Here is a 17,642-nt window from a genome sequence, read left to right as displayed (position 1 = left end):
AGCGCTTACACGCTACCAACTTTAAAATTGTTTTCCACTCCATAGCGCCAAATATATATGCCATTAAGATATATTTATAATTCTTCGGTTTTGCGTCGTGAGATGTGCTTATGCTTAGATAATTCAAAACTCGTCCTTCCTCTAGGAAAAGTATAGAAAATGTGGAAATCCGAAGTTGAGAGTGGGGGTGAGCGGAGTGTGAGAGGGAGGGGAAGTACGAGCAGGGGTGTGTGTCAATTATACGTTTCTTAGCTGGTATTTCTCTATAGCTTAGATCGAATCGAAAATTATACTATGTGAGTGGAATTCCCAAGTTCCGGTTCGCGATCTTCGCCCGCCATTATATTTTTCAGCAAGTTATGTTCGTTTTACTTTCGAGTGTGGTAGCTTCTCTAAATGGACTTTTTGCTGCTGTTCGGCTTGCTTATGCTGTATTTTATATTACTTGCCACCATCATCCATCAATCAATCGATACAGCTTACAAAATGTGGTTCTAGTCTTTGCGTTTCTGTTTCTTGTTTATTATTTTTTGTTTTTTGTTTTTCGTTTTGTTTTGCCTTTACTTTTTAAATGTAACAAAATAATTTACGATTTTAAATGAAAACCATTAAATTTGTTTTTATTTTATTAATATTTTATAGCTAGAGCTAAGTTTAAGCCTGTTCGCATGCACTAAACTTGCGTTCAATTTTTTTGTCATTTAGTTTTTCTCTTTTTTTTTGCGGGGTTTTTCGTAGTATATAAAAATACCATTTATTGTGTGATCTTTATACTTATCTCGTTTCTTATATATGTTTTTAAATATATATAATTTATGTTTTCTTCTAAACTTCGTTGCGAATTGTTATTGTTGAGAAATGAAGTGTATGCAAAGCTACTGATATTCCAATTAAAATCGTCTATGCCGTCAAAAATGATTTATCTCACCGGGAGTAAATGCCTTGACCTGGTTCTAAGCTTCAAAAAACATCCAGTTTCCAATCAGCAAGCCAAGTGGCAAAAAATTCAACTAGTTTATTAGTTTTAAATACCCATCGAATGATATTCAATTCATATTCAAACATTATCATTAATTTAAATGAATTTAGTAAAAACATCCTAAATTGTTGCCGAACTACGGAAACGTAACGAAGCGATCTGAATCGAATATAGAATCCTTTTCCGAATCCAAGACCCCAAAATCTCAAACTGAACCAGTGCCAACAATAAATCAACAACGATCTGCGGATATATGCATCTTTAACTCTTCTCTTTCAGGTTGTGGGCTTAGGTACACAAGGTAATGTCGTCAGGGTACAAAAATGTGTGGGAATCCTGTTCGCAGGTGTCTGTTTATTTATACATATGCATGTATTCGGATAGGATCTCGTGGAGATGCGTGTTTAATGCATTTGGGTAAGTTTATTTCGCTTACTTAAGATGCTTCGGCACAACCATTATAGATACACGTACAACAACAAAAAAATACTGTCAAGTTAACGACTCGATTAAGTGTTAAGACTAAGTGTAAGCCATGGATGCTGAGATTTATACTTATTGAGCATTCTTTTAGATCATACATTGTTCGATTTTTGTCTATTTATATTTTTGTCTCAATTGGTTTTTTATTTTATTTTGTACATTTTTTGTTTGGGTTCCGGTGTTTCGTGTGACAAGTCGCATGTAAAGTATAATGTATGGTGTATTTTCAGCCGTCCTCACATTTAAATTTATCGGAGAATGTTAAACATAATTTTATCATAACAAAATTATTTAAGAAAATAAAATCGAATGAAACAATCTACAGAGTTGTTTAAAAATTACTTTGAAAATGTAAAACAATAATTATTTGAGATACAAATCATACGTAATTTCACTTTTAAATATAAAAATGGAAATCGAGAGCTCGACTGAAAATGCGGGTAAGAACTATATAATTAATAATGTAATTTACATGATTTTTGGTTTCCGCGTGTTCAGCATTTTAATTTTACGGTTCGCTTAGTCGCACATACATTTTGAATATATAAGTTGATTATACATATGTTTATATACGAGAATATGTTTGCGTGTATATAGATGTATGCGCATATAACCGTAGACTTGTACATAAAGCAAAACAGACATAACATTATCCTTCCTATATATGTATGTTTCGGTATCATTATCTAAGTATATATATATTTTTTTGTTTTATTCGATTTGTTGTTTTAAACACACACTCAATTTTCTTACATCTAATTATACCTCAATATATAGTAAATCAAATTTGGCTCTTGGGAGCCCCGTTCTTGTATAATTTATATATTTTCTGCTCGGTTAAATATTATGTTTTCGTCTCACTTGTATATCGTTAATATATCTTTATAAAAATTATATAATTTAAAGCTTGTTCGTTACGTTCCAACTAAATGTACAAAATTTCGAATTCCAATCCAACACCTAAAAAAAAAGAGCATTAATGTTTATGAACAAATACAGGGCTGTGCTGAAACAATATTTTACAACATTTTCAGCAACTCAAATCGAGCTGAAAGTCGTTGCGTCATCTTGGTTTCGTTAATGCTAATTTTTGTTTTTCAAACATACAACTGAATTTTCATAAAAATCACCCTGTAAATTGTAGTTTTTCTGCTATCGCTTTACATGCTACTGTTTTTTTGTTTTTCATTTTGTTTTTCATTTGCCTTAAGACTATTCAAATACATTTAATATACGTAATTCGCTACGACGGAAGCTTGTTATTTACACTCTATTTTATTTTTCTCGGAGTAAACTATATAAGAATTGAGAATCCTAAATTAAAATATATCCTATTTTAAAAACATATGTGGCATATCTGTCTGACTACATTTGTGGTATTGTTGCGAACTTTAAACGAGCTGTTTTTGAGACTTTGAACTACTTTGAGTTGACAACTTGGTTCCCGGTTCTGGACTGCGTATTAAAAATAAGCTAACGTTTCGCTCTTTTCTTTTTTTTTTACTTTAGGAATATTGTTTGGCATTTCAGTCATCAGCTTAAAACGTTAACTAAAGTTAGGAAACTAAAGGGATTCACAAAAAAAAAAACATAATTTAAATTAATTGAGGGTAATTGTTAAACTAAGATACAATTAGTATATACAACCTCTTGTACAATTTTGGTTTTTTTCTTTCGCAAAACTAATATCTGGTAAAAAACTAAACTATTTATTTCAACTAAATTTATGTATTACTTTCACTTTTTTTTGTTTTATCCGACTTTGGTTTTTTGTTTTTGTTTTACGCAATACAAATTTAAGATTAAATTACAATACAATTTTTTTTGTGAAGTTCTCACTCGGTTTTCGCTATCCCAATTTTTGGTTTTTCTCTCATTGTACATCGAGAATTCATATACTTAATGCGCTGGTGAGGCGCAAGCAAATTGTGATTGCCCCTAAACAAGACGAACTCATATGGGCGACTCAGAGTTTACAGATCAGTGGTTACAAATTCAAAAGTTCAGATTTGCATAAAGATTTTAGAAATCTTTACAAATCTGCCAGAAATCCAATGACTTAGCTTTTCTTTTGAAAGTGTTGTGTACTGACTTTGGCATCCCTTTGTTCCTTGGTGGCTCTTAGCAACTGATTTCGGAATGATTGTTGTTGTCCTTGTAGCGTTCCGTATATCCCTGAATGGTGAACGGTGAGTCGGCACCACCTGCTGATCCCGTGGAGACATCTCCATTCAACACTGCTCCATTGCTAACCACCCCGTTGATGACCTTGCCTTCCGCCCCTTCGTTTTGTTTCACCTGCACATTGGCATACGACTGCTTAGCACTGCCGTTGGGCAAACTCTTCCCGAGAGCCGAGGGATCCAGCGTAATCCCGTCCAGCTGCGAGGCGAAGGACAGAGGCGGCTGGATGGTAGTGGGTGTGGGCTGCGGCGTGTCCAGGCTGATCAGCTTGGCCTCCTCGCCACTGGCCAGTGGCGCATCTGGCGGCTCCACCCTTCCACCTTTCGCATTGGGTAGTATAAAGGACGTCTCCCAGCAATCTCCGTTTGCCAAAGTGGGGGCCATGCTCTCCACTGGCCGCGGATGTGGTGCAGCCGGGGATGTGACCGCCGGCGGAGTGCAGGAGCTCATCTGTTGGCGCTGCGATTCTGGAACATAGCCCGAACTGCTGGCCACAGAGGGATTGCCACCACTGCTACCACCACCTGGTGGCAGCGGAACCAGATAATCGGGCACCGCCAGGCAGAACTCCTCGCCATTGGGCGGCCGGATGACTGTATCGTCCCGCTCGGAGGCCGTCGGTCCCAATATATTCGGCAGCGGGGCATTCATTATGCTCGCATCCTGCGTGCAGGCCGTCAAATGCTCCAGCAAACTGATGAAGGTGGGCCGATCCTCGGGCGTGGGATTCCAGCAGTCGGCCATGACCTTGTAGATGGAGACGGGGCACTCGGTGGGTGAGCCCAGTCGACCGCCACGCACCACCAGCTCCATCACCTGGGTGTTATGCTGACCCGGATATGGCGAACGGCCCAAGCTGAAGACCTCCCACAGCAGAATGCCAAAGGACCACACGTCCGTCTTGGAGGTGAATATGCCATCGAGGAAGGCCTCCGGTGGCATCCACTTGATGGGCAACATGGCCTTGCCACCCTTGCGATAGTAATCCGATCTGTAGATATCCCGGGACATGCCAAAGTCGGCAATCTTCACCACTCGACCGGGACCTTTGCTGCTCAGCAAACAATTGCGGGCGGCAATGTCACGATGAATGAATCGCTTGCTTTCCATGTAGCGACATCCCTTGGCCACGTCCAAGGCGCAGAAAAGCAGATCCTTCATGGTCAACAGTGATGGGCGCTCGGGGGTATTCCTGTTCTCCCTCAGGAACTTCTGCAGATCCCCGCCGGCCAGCAGTTCCAAGACTATATAATATGGCTGGCGATCGAAGCAGACGCCTATTAAATGCACCATATTCGGGTGATTGAATTTGGCCATTATGGCAGCCTCCTTAAGGAAATCCTCCTCCTTCTCCCGCTTGGGATCTTCCCGCAGTGTTTTCACTGCCACGCCCATTTCCACGGCATCCCCGTCGCGATGGCGATACAGTGCCATATAGACCTCACCAAAAGCTCCCTTGCCCAAAGCACTGCAAATTTATAAATATAAACAAATATTAGTGGATGTAATTGGTATATTAATCAAGACTAAGTGACTCACTTGACCAACTGGAGGCTATCGCGTGACACTTGGGGTAAGCTGTTGACATCGATGTGGCCATTGAGGATACCATCGCATCCGTAGTTGGGATTGAAGTTGTTCAGATTGGAGTCGTCGATGTTGTTGCGCAGGCGTGTCAACTGCAGATCCTGCTCCACGAGCATCTTGTGGCGCTTCTTCGACTGCTTCTTACGTTGATAGCGATTGTCTGCGGCAGAAAGAAAGAAATTAGATTAGCAATCAAGATACATATAAGTTGTACTTAAAAGATAAAAGATGGTATATCTGATACACATAACATTTACAGCTATTCTATGTACTATATACTTTTGGTCTTATCGATGTGTAAATTATATGAATTTATCTTTTCTTCTTGTTGATGATTGTTAAAAAATAAATAAAGGAAATAGTTAAATAAATATCTAGCTATTTAATTCAAATTCAATAATGCACATTAAAATTTAATTTGTATTTGGTATTTATAAAGTTTTTTAAATTTTTATCTTTTTTTTTATCTAAACGAGTAATATGTCTCATCAATTTTTTTCTGTGTTCATTCATTTTCAGGTGTAAGCTCTCAGATTTTTTAAAAATATTTCTCAGTGAAAACTGCTCTCCAGTTCTGATGGAATGCTTTTTAGGGTCTTTAGTAAATATTATTCGTTGGTCTTTCAAATAATTGTTAAAACAGTTTTAAACGTTCTAATGAATATTTGAATCATGAATTTAATTGATCTACTTACACAGCATAAAGATGAGTGCCGCGATGCAGATGAAGAGCACGGCCAGCGAGACCATCAGGATGGTGACGAGATACTGGAAGGACGACTGACCCGCCTCCTCGCGAATCTCGCAGGCGGTGTGGTTGTCCCGCTTCAGACTCCAGCCGTCCGGGCAGATGCAGCGCACCTTCGACCGAAACTCGTCCAGAGCGACGCACCTGTAGTCGCAGCCGCAGCCCTCGATCGCCGGGATAATGATGATGGCACCCGGTCCACTGCTGGCACCCGCATGGATGTCGCTTATTTCCCGCAGACTGCGACTCGCGCTGATGTACGAACTGCCGCCCTCGCCATTGGACTCGGTGAGGTAGACATCTCCGCCGGCGTAGCCACCACCTCCGCCGCCGGTGTTGCAGCCACCTCCGCCGCCGCCGAATCCACCTTGGCCATGTCTGTGCACGGAGGTGCCGTTGTCCGCCAGTTCCACGTAGCAGGAGTGACCACCACGACCGCCCTGCAGCAGGGCAGCTCCGTAAGTGGGACTCAAGGCCTGGTCCTCCTTGGCCCGCCATCCGCCACCGGGACCAGCGGTCTTCTTGTTCAGCGGCTCCCCGTTGATTTGACCACTTTCCGGCGCCTGCAGCGGCTTCGCCTTTTGTCCGTGCTGGAAGTCCTCGTCTATGTACTGACCTATGCCCAGACCGCCACCACCACCGGCCACCAGCAGAGGCACTGCCTCGTTTTTGGCCTGATTGAGGAGGAAGACGTAGGAGCCACCGCCTCCTCCGCCGGCGCCATTTTCGATATAGATATTCTTGACCATATCCTGCTTGGAACGGAAGCTATATTGACCCAGATCCAGGTCGTGATCGGTTCCGCAGCCGGCTTCCTTGAGCCCTCCCATCGACTTGATGCAGGCATTCTCGCCCTGCTGTCCCACCAGAAAGTAGAGTTCCTCGTGCTTGTGCAGCTCCAGCACGGCCACAGCCACCGATCCGCGAGAGCTGCCCACTCCGCCCGATCCCAGGCCTCCACTGGCGCCCTTGGCAATGATTCTGTTCGGGATTAGAGTACATTAATATGGCAGATCCTGTATGAGGAAGAGCCTAAACTCACGTGTAGTGACCCTCGTGGGGAACCTTCCACTTTTGCATGCCCTTGTAGCTGCTCTGGTCCTCCACCACATGGACTTCCCGCAGGACGTGCGTCTTGTTCTGCTCCTTGTAGGCGGCTTCACATTGCGCCTGCGATGGTCCTATCATGCCTCGCGTATCGCAGCTGGTTAGCTCAAGATCTGAAAAGAATGGTACAAAACAGTGCGTTAATATAGGGTAATATGTATTCAGTTTTAACACACTGGTAATCTACGGTCAGTAGATTCATCTACAAATTAAATTATAAAAAAATTAACAAATGTGTGACTTAATGTCCTTTTTTTTCTGTGTGGTTTTAAAGATATTTAATGTATATACATAAATATTAAAAGAACTGTGTACAATTGTTTTTGCTTAAAATTAAATTACAAGCCAAGGAAAACGAGTATAGTTCACTATATAATATGACACGAAAATTATCAATCCATAGATAAATAAAGGTGTGTTTACAAATTTCTTATAATCTGAGTGGTTAGTAATTTAAAAAAACAATTAAAGGGATTTTTTTTATGAAAGTTCCCGGGACTTGAATAAAAACAAAAACCACAACTGTTTAATTAAAATCAAAGCACTTGAGTGGTTTTGAAATATAAAATATTCAAATTACTAAGCTTAGAAAGTCTCAACTTACAGTTCGTGTGTTCAAAGTCCTTGTAGGTCGGACTCTTCAGATTCTGTCGGACATCCCAGTAGTTGTAGCCACCCAGGTGATCCTCTGGAATGTTGAGGCCAAAACATTCAGGACTCAGTGAAAAGTCATCCACGGCCACATCCGAGTAGATCCTCATGCCCATGCGAGCTTCGAATTGCAGATAGTATCTAGGGGGGATTTCTCACAGTTAATTTGATTTCCAGAGAAATCAATTTCAAATAGCAAACTCACTTGGACGTTATGTTAGGCAGTACATACTCCGCTCGCAGCCAATCGCTGCCCTGGTTCTTGGTGCTCCACCACAGCGTGGTGGTGATGTTCTCCTTCTCCTTCATCTCCACCACAGAGAGATTGATGCTGCCTGGATTTTTGCCAAATTGATGGATGAAAAACCTCACCACGCAGGAGTTGCGGTAGGCAGAGTCCGGATTTCCATGCACCGATGGTGGCGGATTGAAGGTCTTGCTGACCATGATCGCATTGCTGGCGAACCCGATGATCGAGTTCTTCTCGGTGTTGTTCGCATGCTGGTTCATGTTCACCAGCATGTAGTAGCCGCTGGTGTTGTTCTGCAGGTGCTGCATGGTGTGATCGCCATCCGGTCCGGTGTCGTGGGTGGGCGACGAGCCCGTGTGCCGCGACCAGGTCAGAGTGGTCTTCCCCGAATCGCGCCATCCACACCAGTCCTCCTCGAAGTCACAGCGACCGCCATAGGGAATTTTATCTGAATGATAGATAGCATAGATTAGATACTCATCTGAACAGTAGGGTTCGTCGTATTAACCCACGGTTTGAATAATGCGATCTACTTCTTAAATTTGCATTTTTTTAAAGTTTTTATTATTATTCTTTAGCTTTATGACAGCTTAGGTCGACTGAAGAATTAATACCATAAACTGTGATCTACAAAATGTTTCCACTCACCACATGACTGCTGCTCATCCTCCGCCTCATCGCAATCCCGGGTGATATCGCATATCCGCGGCAGGTGGATGCACACGGGAACCCTGTTGGCGGTGCACTTGACCTGCGAGGTGCTGCATTTCTCAGATTTTGTGCCCTCGGGGAAGCAGTTCACCATGCGCAAGTTGTCCACGGCAACGTGACCCTTTTGGCCCACTCGCAGATCGGGTACGACCTCGAAGACAATGCGAAAATCGCGGGAAATGCGACCCAGGCGATACACTTTCCGGGTCCATTGGCGCACATTATCGCCGAGAATCTCGGCGGGAACCCAGCTGCCGCCCGCCGTGTCCAGCAGTTCCACCACCACCCTCGAAAGTCCGTGGCTCATGTCGCTCTGGTGCATGTACACCTCCAAGAAGCATTTCTCCATCGTGGTGCTGAACTCCGGGGAGGTGAGATTCAGAGGCCTCGAATTCGGATGCACGCGGGCGTACAGGAAGTGTCCGTTGGCATCGTCGATACTATCCGCCGCAGGTCCTGGCAACAGTCCCGTGAGGTTCCATTTGGCCAGTTCCGTGCCACTGATGACTTGAAAGCCATCCGTATAGTTTCCCCACGTCCAGCTGCAGGGCGTCTCGAAATTGCACTTCACGCCCAGCTCATACTCGTACTCCGACGAGGGCGTGGCGTCCGTGTGGGGGGCGTAGGTGTTCTATTAAAATTAAGAGGTTGATTAATAAGGAAAATACTCCTTCAAATTATATAAACGGTGTCTCATTCGGGAGAGGTATCCTGTTGTAGTAAGTATTTATGAATAAAAAAAGTACTTAGTTCTTGCCTCAAAACATTTAAAGACTTACAATGTATGACACGTAAAAAACATTGTTTATCCTTAATAAAACAGATACCGTACAAAAAATGTTAAAACGGAAAATCAAGGTTTAATCTCTGAAGGATTTTGTCGGTAATAAAAACAACTATTCGAAGTATCGGATTTTTCCTGCTAAAATATGTACTCTTAAGAATATATACCCAAACTGGTCTAGGTATTTTATAAAAGGCCTTCTTTTATGCTGTACTTACCGCATTTGGGGACGTATCTCGGATGCGGTCCTTTATCTCCTGCAGCGGATCCGCCGACGCGGGCTGTGGATCGCCCTCGAAATTGCCGTGGGTCACACCACCGGCCGGCTCGTCCGCTTGGTTAAAGGCCTTCTTCAGCTTGTACAGCTCGCTGATGGAGTTCTTTCGCTGGTTCGAGCGTTTGGGCTGGTCATCGACACCGGCGTACAAGGGGGGAAAGCGCGTGGAGTAGGGTCCGCCCAAAGGACCGGCCGTCATGGCAGCCATTCCACTGGGCTGTCGCAGCTGTTCGCCATAGCGATCCGCCGAGCCTATGCCCTGACCCAGCCCATCGATGCGGCCAATCGAGGAGGTGGCGGAGTAGGAGGGATAGCCGGCACTGCTACCGGAGATTCCTCCGCCTGGGCCGCCCACCGAGGGATTCATCAGCTCCTTTCGCAGCGATTCTATGCCCCGTCGACCGCCATTTCCGCTTCCTGGCCGCTGAGCCATCTGCGCCAGTCGCCGTTTGTTATCCCTACGCGATCCTGGCGGGGCCACCTCGTAGTCCTCGTACTGCGTAGCCACCGGCAATGTGGGTTGTGGCAGGGGCAGCGGTTGCTCATGCAGCCGGCCGTTCCTCAACTGCTTGCCCCCCGTCGCAACTGGCCAACTGTTGAAGCTCGGATGCTGGGACATGGGCAGCGAACTAAAAGTGTGGTTCATGATCAAAGGTCGCTGGGCATGGGAGGGATCCACCAGCAGGAGGGCCAAGGCCACCACCACACACAACAGGACCATTCTTAAAGCTCCTCTTCTTAACCACCTTCTAATAGATTTCAATTGCAGAGACAATACAATTTGTATTTATGGTACGATAGTTAGGTGTTTAACTCCTTGGTAAAGATTGCGACCACTTGACGCGTTTAAAGTTCTTTAAGTGCAGGCAGCTCATTGCTAAAGCTTTCACCCAAAGGTGAGTGTGCTATTTTTCGCTAATTAAATGCCACCTCCGTTCGATTCTGTTGAGAGTACAAAATAGGGTAATTTGTTAACCAAAAGTTATAAATAATCAGTTTTCTATTGGCTTTTGACGTTTGACTTTTGAGTGGAGACAATGCAGCCCACGTAATGACATTTCATAATGCAGAGGTTTAGGATTTGGCCAGCCCACACAGTCACATGCGTCCTTTTTAAAGGACAAAAACCCGTTCCCCATGTCCTGCCACCAAATCAATGAGAGTGCTGCCGACTCACAACCGAACAATTGACACAGTGAAGCCCAAGGCCCGAAATTGCAATAAGGCTGCCTTTATTAAAGAACGTGTCTTTTTTTTTTGGAGAAACCCAAGTATTTCTTCTGAGTAAGGAAAACCAATCGATGGCAGACCTTTCGATTATATTGAACAAGATGCACGCCGTTCCTTAAAATGCAAATATTGATTGCGCTTCTCGATTTACGTGGCTTGTATTGGAATTCGGGTAAATTTTGCAAATGATTTTTCGGAAATGGATTTTAATGAATTTTCTGTGACTTTCAGTTCGGCAATCCGAATTTTATATACCCTGGCAGCTATAAATTTCTATAAAACATCAATATTTATTGATTTTAAGGCGTATATTTTTACGGACAATGATATGAACAATGAACAAAGTTGATTTTTAGAATATAATATACCAGCAAAAGTAAGAAGACTTTTGCATAAGTTTTAACTAGACAGCTTTAAAACTGAGACTGAAAATAAATCATTTAAAGGAGCTCAAAATAAATAATATTCTAACAATATAACAATTGCCTTCACTTATTTCCAAAAATCATTTATTCTAATTTGAAAAACCTGTCATTGGCCTGATTCCGAATTTCACATGTCCAAATGGATTTCTTTATAATTATTTGGCTTTTTGAACGAATCAATTTATATTTCTTGTATATGTAGACACAGGCATTTTCTTCTGCTTAAGGGGCGTCGTTAAATTTCACTTTTAACATTTGGCTATACAACACATACACACACACATACACACAATAATATACTGGTATTTTCCCGAATTTTCTTTTCTTGATTTGTTTTCCTTGCGGAATGACAACTGCATATATTTTATTTGATTTTGCAGCTAACATTTGTTCCATCGTTTTTTTTTTTTGTGGATACTAGACTTAGGAATAGGCCAGTGAGAGATAAAGAAAGCTAAAGAAAAGAAAGAGTGAGAATATGATGTTGTTGCTGCTGGCCTTTCGTTTTTTCACGTTTTCTATTATTTTGGCCAAGCGAAGACCCCAACAAAAAAAATATATTCCATGTTGAGATAGCGAAAAAGTCGGGAAATTTTTCACAAAAAAAAAAGAAAGTTCTTTGGTATGTGTGTGTGTGTGTAACTTCATAGTACGCAAAGTATGCTATACAAAATGGCTGTCGCGAAAACAACAACAAAACGGAATTGTAAATACTCTCACACACACACACAAAGAGTGCCAAAACACGCCTCGTAAAAAAAGGAAAAGAAAAGCGAAAATGGGGAAAAGCAGCGAGAGAGTTTTCACTGCACACCCCACTCGTTGGCGGGATATTTGCAGCGAGTGCAGAAAACGGAAAAGCAACTGAAGCTGAAAGTCCTGCGAGTAAAACGGTGAAGCGGGAAAACGCTAAGCTGGGAAAGCGGTAAGCCAACTAGCTGAAACTACACATGCATGCAAAATGACTTTTTCCTCACCCCCCATTTAAAACCCACTGAAAACCCTCTGAAATCGAGGAGCAGGAAGCGAACTCGAGTTGAGGCAAAAGTTCAAGACACGGACAAGTGCCAGAAGCTATGAGGGTTACAATGGGGAGCGTATACCACTGAAAAACATTATTTTGTGGGTATTTCATATTTGAAGCGCAACTAGGAAGGCAAAAGAACCCCTTCTATCAGCATAATTGACTTAGAATTTTTTAAATTGAATTACATTCTTAGAGCAAAAAGATATTTCTATCTAGTGCCACTAAATTGGCCTTGACTTGTCGATTCTAAATGTAAGAAACGCTGACTGACATACAGTATATATATATATATTATTGTTTGTTCCATAACTCATAATTATAAAAATAATGAAACTAAAGTGCAAAAAACTCGGAAAGTTAAAAAAAACTCCCTGAAATTAATAGCTAAAAGCAATATAATTTGTTATACCAAATAATTTATAGATATGCTATATCAATATAAGGAGTTGAAATGTTAATAGCGTAAATATTTTTGCTTTTCTTTTTGCTCTCCTTTTTTTAGTTTTAAAATTATATTCATTTAATCTTCTTGTTTACTATTTTAGTTCATTTCGATTCCACAATTTCTTAAACTAATCTATTTTTTTTCAAAATCATGTATCATAATTTATTTAATTTATTAAAATAGCAGGCAATACTTAATAAAAGAAACATTATTTATTAATTTCAGTATGTGATGAAGAATAACAAAAAAATTATACGAAAACAATTAACAATTTATTTAATATCATATTAATACCTCTTAATGTTATCAAAAGCCTATGTTCTTAATAGAAACTTTTAATATATTAACAGATACGGGTAATCAAATAAAAAAGTGCCAACAATGTTTTGTAAGTTTCGAAGGGAATCAACAAAAGAGAAAACAGCACATGGACGGTATTCTTGGTCTGTATTTTGCAGATATACACACACGGGACCAACAACAACACAATTAGAAGGAGAGAGTGGAGACTGCGTCAACGTCGCAAATATTGCGCTGCCCTCTGACCCCGACTCCTGGCAATGGAGATGGCGATGGCTATGGCGATGGCGATGGTGGCAGGGATTTGCCAGGATGCGAGACGCAGCTTCGGTTTCGTTGACTGCGCAGGATACACACACACATAGGACAGTCTTTGCTACTAATGGCGCAGACAAATTGTTTTGCGTATCTCACAGATACACAGAGAGGCCGAGGCGCACAAAAGATACTACACAAAAAACACACCACAAAAACACACACACACACAGACAAAAGTAACGAAATTTTTCCTGCAGCTCAACAAATTTTTCATTAGATTCGACAGTATTTTCAACATCATTATGGGTGACTTCTTAACTACAATTTTTCGCTATATGCTTGAATATGTAATCGCTTTTACCATAACGCACTCATTTTGTGTGGGGTCTTGAAATTTGCAAAGGCTGCTGCTGCTGCTGCTGCCCGTGAATTATGTATAGTGCTGAAGAAAATATGCTTTTTTTTTGCGAAAGAAAATGATGAAGTTTTCAGTTACACATTTCACGTTTCCTCTTCTTTTTCATTTGCTATTAATATTATTTGCCCGCTGATATAGTTGTAACATTTTCTTAAGCACTGTATTGTTTTTTCTTCAGGGATTTTCTTTTTTTTTTTGTATTTTTTGTTGTTTTTTTTTTTCTTGGAGGCCGTCAATCCGCGTATCTGTGGGATACTTGCGCGCACGACGCTCGGCAAACGAAGAGTGAAATGTGGGAAAATGCGAGAGTGCCCGGCCAGCATCCTTGGCATCGGTATTGGTATCGGTATCTCGCGTCGTCGGCGGCTAAACGAATATCCTGCGCTGAAAACGAGCCACAGGATACACGACGAGCTGCGAGATTGAATTGAGGAAATTTCCCCCCGACTCGCTGCATTTTCCATAGTGTTTCCACTCGTTTTTCTCACGCAGCGAAAGCTGTTGCTGTTTTTGATTGAATGTGATGGCGCGGAAAGGGGAGGAGGGGCGACAGTGGCGCACTCTGGCGGTCGGCATAAGCCGGGAAATTAATGCAAACTGCTGGAAATTGAATTTAGCTACATCAGCCGCTGCAGTGGCAAAACCCCTCATTTCAGAGGGGGGTGGGGAGCTATTTGAGGAAAAACCGATGGGCCTGCTTGTGCGTCAGTTGCAGTCAGAGCTGCTGGGTTTCCTCTTTCAATTTGCAGTGCATTAGAGCCCCAACCTTCCTGCACATCCTTCGTCCTGCGATGTAATTTCACCTAATCAGCGCCACGGATGCGAAACAAATGCATTTATCTTGGCCTTTTTGCTACGCTGCTTGTAAGCCGGACACTTGCAGCCTTATTTTAAGTAAGCTCGATGCCAACAGGTGCTACTTACGCTGCCCAGATTTGCATTCGCCTTCCGGGCCTCTCATTTTTATTCACAGGAAATAATGCAATTCGTAGCATTTTCTTGGCAGCTTTTAAATGGTAATCTGTCAATTAACTCTTGATAAAAGGGCAAACGGCTATATTCCAAAAATAGAAAAGTGCTTGGGCTTTATCTGTGCAAAAATGTCAGATACATGCAATAAACCTATGAATTGTATAATTCCAAGTTTATAATAAAGTGATGGAATAAAGTTTTTAGCAATTTTTTCAGAAAATATTTATAGAAGTGATTGAAAGATACGCAATTTCCTATTTATATTTGGGAAAATAATGCAAAAATGTCAGATACATGCAATATATCTATGAATGGTATAATTCCAAGTTTATAATAAAGTAATGGAATAAAGTTTTTAGCAATTTTTTTCAGAAAATATTTATAGAAGTGATTAAAAGATACGCAATTTCCTATTTATATTTGGGAAAATGCATACCAATCAACAAAATTGTTCCCTAAAAACAACCATTAAAATGTCTGATTTCTTTGATGATAAATTGATAATTAAAATTGGCTCATATGCCTATTTTGAAAATAGTCTATTCACTTGAATATTGCAAAGTATATTTGTAAAATAAATCAGCAGTTGAAACCATATTTTCTATTACCAAAATAAGCTAATATTATTTAGATTTGGCATCAACAACATCAACTAATGACGACAAAAAACGGAAATGGGCGACACAGACGTAGCGAAAATGAATATAGAATCGCGAAGATGAAAGTACATGTGCATATATATATGCATATATATATATACATGTACATATCATACACACGTACGATAATATATCTGTAGAACACGCCAATATATGCAAACATATTTATAAGTGTCGGCGGCAGCTGAAGAAAGTCGCAGACAACAGAAGGAGATGGAAAGAGAGGAAGGAAAAGAGAAAGATTGAAATGATCAGAAGAAAACCTCAGCGCTTACATTTAATACTAGGGAAGATCCACAAGAGAGCAGAAAATCATAAAGATTAAGCTAGAATGTATCAATACACAACAAACTTTTTTAATTATTTTGGCAATTGTAGATTTACAATACCCCCAATTTTTGAGCCCAAAATGGTATACACAGCATTATTAAGATCACAACAGCAAATTTTTGTCAGATTTCTAAAAATGTTATTTCCATCTTTGAATATTGGTTTTTTTTTGTTTTCTATTTGGCAACATCAAAATGGGACGTAAAATGTTTAGAGATGCGCAAATTGCGCCAAGTGCTCCCAAAATGGCACATAAAATATTCAGTATAAGCAGTTCGCGTCTAGCAGATGCACTTCGCCAGAAAGTATATATTATTTAAAAATAGACGTCAGATAATGTAGGGGAAAACTCACGCAGTTCGGGGTAAAGTGTGCCCGGCACGTGTCGTGGTTGAGGAAAGAGTTTATCCCACTATATTTATATCACTTGGACTTCAATTATATTCACTTAAAGCCGACGCGCACATGAGCGTGTTTCTCGAGGGTACTTTTACGAATATATGTATATCTCTTGGATATTTGGTGTGCGACATCCGCTGGGCGACGACTGAGCGGTACGAATGTTCGACGACGACTGACAAGAGCTAGGGCTGATCGGCCAAAGAAGCTAAAGATGCGAAGGCGTCGTCCGTAGAAAAAGACGCCCCGAGAAAACTCAGTCCATCTCACACAAGAGATACGGAGATACAAGTAAATCCGCCGGCTAGTTTCTTTTTTCTCACGGCTACGGCTACGGCATCGGCATCCTTGGGTTCGTGTGTGTGTTTGTTTGTTTATTTGTTTTCGTCGCGACGTGTCAAGTGGTAATGCAATTGAAATTGACTTGTGCGTTTCGCCAGTCGCCGCGGGGAGGTGGCGTCAGGACCCGGACTTGTGGACCTCGTCCAGTCTGTGTCCTCACTTCTGACCCCTGACCTCTGGCTGGGCTACGGCTACCTGCCGCCGTTCAAGTTGTGCAGTCCGATCAGCCGCAAGATTTATGTCCGTTGCATCGCAGGGGGAGATATTTTTAGCCGGCATTGCGACAGTTTCCTTTCGCTTGGGGGAAGCAGCTGTAGCTGCGAAAGTAATTAATGATTCTGCGGCTGAAGATGCATTCGCTGGAGCAGAACGGAAGTTGGCGAACTCTGCAGATCACAGTGAGACTCACAAGAAGAGTGGGGCACAAATCACAGCGAAAATACCATGCCTTTTTTCCGAGCTGTTCAATTAACACAAAATGGAACTTTATATCAAATGTCGTGAGTAATTTTTTGCAAACAATAGTCCACAAAGTAAACTTAATCGAGTTTTAAGTAAGGTCAAATCAAATGGTATGCTTATTTCTGCTGTTTTGGCGGCAAGCAATTACCTTTTGTAGTTAAAAGAAAACGCTTTTGATTTGAAATTCAACCAACAGTTTCCAATATATTTTACAAAAAAGATATATAGACTCTCTAGTGATGCTGATCAGAAATATATACGTGTATACTTTATAGGGTCTGAAATGACTGAAACTATCAATATAAAACCCTCTGCAAAGCTATAAATTTATACATAGCTACTTGTAAATCGTAGGGTGTACATAAAGTGATAATAATTTTTAAAATACACACTTTTACTTGTTTATTTTTTAAACTGCCTCACAAAAGGTATTTTGTTGAAACTGTGCAAACATAGCGTTCCTCTTGAAAATATTTTGGGATTGCCTGTGTGGTCGGTGTTTTTTTTCGAGTGTCTCAAGGGTTGCCACCGCACACAGAAAACCGAATCCCTGGTAGCAAGTCCAGTGGCAAAAGGCGCCTGCGAAGCGCATGTCAAGTGGACCGATTGCCCAA

General features: G+C 41.4%; 1 protein-coding gene across 3 annotated transcripts; it reads right to left on the bottom strand.

Annotated features, from left to right (window-relative positions):
- Positions 1-1,223: 1,223 nt before the first annotated feature.
- On the bottom strand, positions 1,224-16,401 carry LOC108144465 (ALK tyrosine kinase receptor). 3 transcript variants are annotated; one of them, XM_017269367.2, is made up of 9 exons: positions 16,180-16,401; positions 9,703-10,703; positions 8,638-9,331; positions 7,945-8,437; positions 7,693-7,880; positions 7,024-7,201; positions 5,929-6,962; positions 5,186-5,393; positions 1,224-5,114 (listed from the first exon to the last, which is right to left on the bottom strand). In XM_017269367.2, exons 2-9 carry the CDS (start codon positions 10,480-10,482, stop codon positions 3,584-3,586), a joined length of 5,106 nt encoding a protein of 1,701 aa, XP_017124856.1. In that variant the 5' UTR covers positions 10,483-10,703; positions 16,180-16,401; the 3' UTR covers positions 1,224-3,583. The 3 variants fall into 3 exon arrangements, with proteins under 3 accessions (XP_017124856.1, XP_017124857.1, XP_017124855.1); XM_017269368.2 differs by lacking the exon at positions 16,180-16,401 and adding an exon at positions 13,808-14,157; XM_017269366.2 differs by lacking the exon at positions 16,180-16,401 and adding an exon at positions 13,818-14,157.
- Between the last annotated feature and the right edge of the window lie 1,241 nt (positions 16,402-17,642).

Source organism: Drosophila elegans, unplaced genomic scaffold, assembly GCF_018152505.1.
Source record: "Drosophila elegans isolate 14027-0461.03 unplaced genomic scaffold, ASM1815250v1 contig_183, whole genome shotgun sequence".
Lineage (NCBI taxonomy): Eukaryota > Metazoa > Arthropoda > Insecta > Diptera > Drosophilidae > Drosophila > Drosophila elegans.
This window is presented reverse-complemented; position numbering and strand designations above follow the sequence as displayed.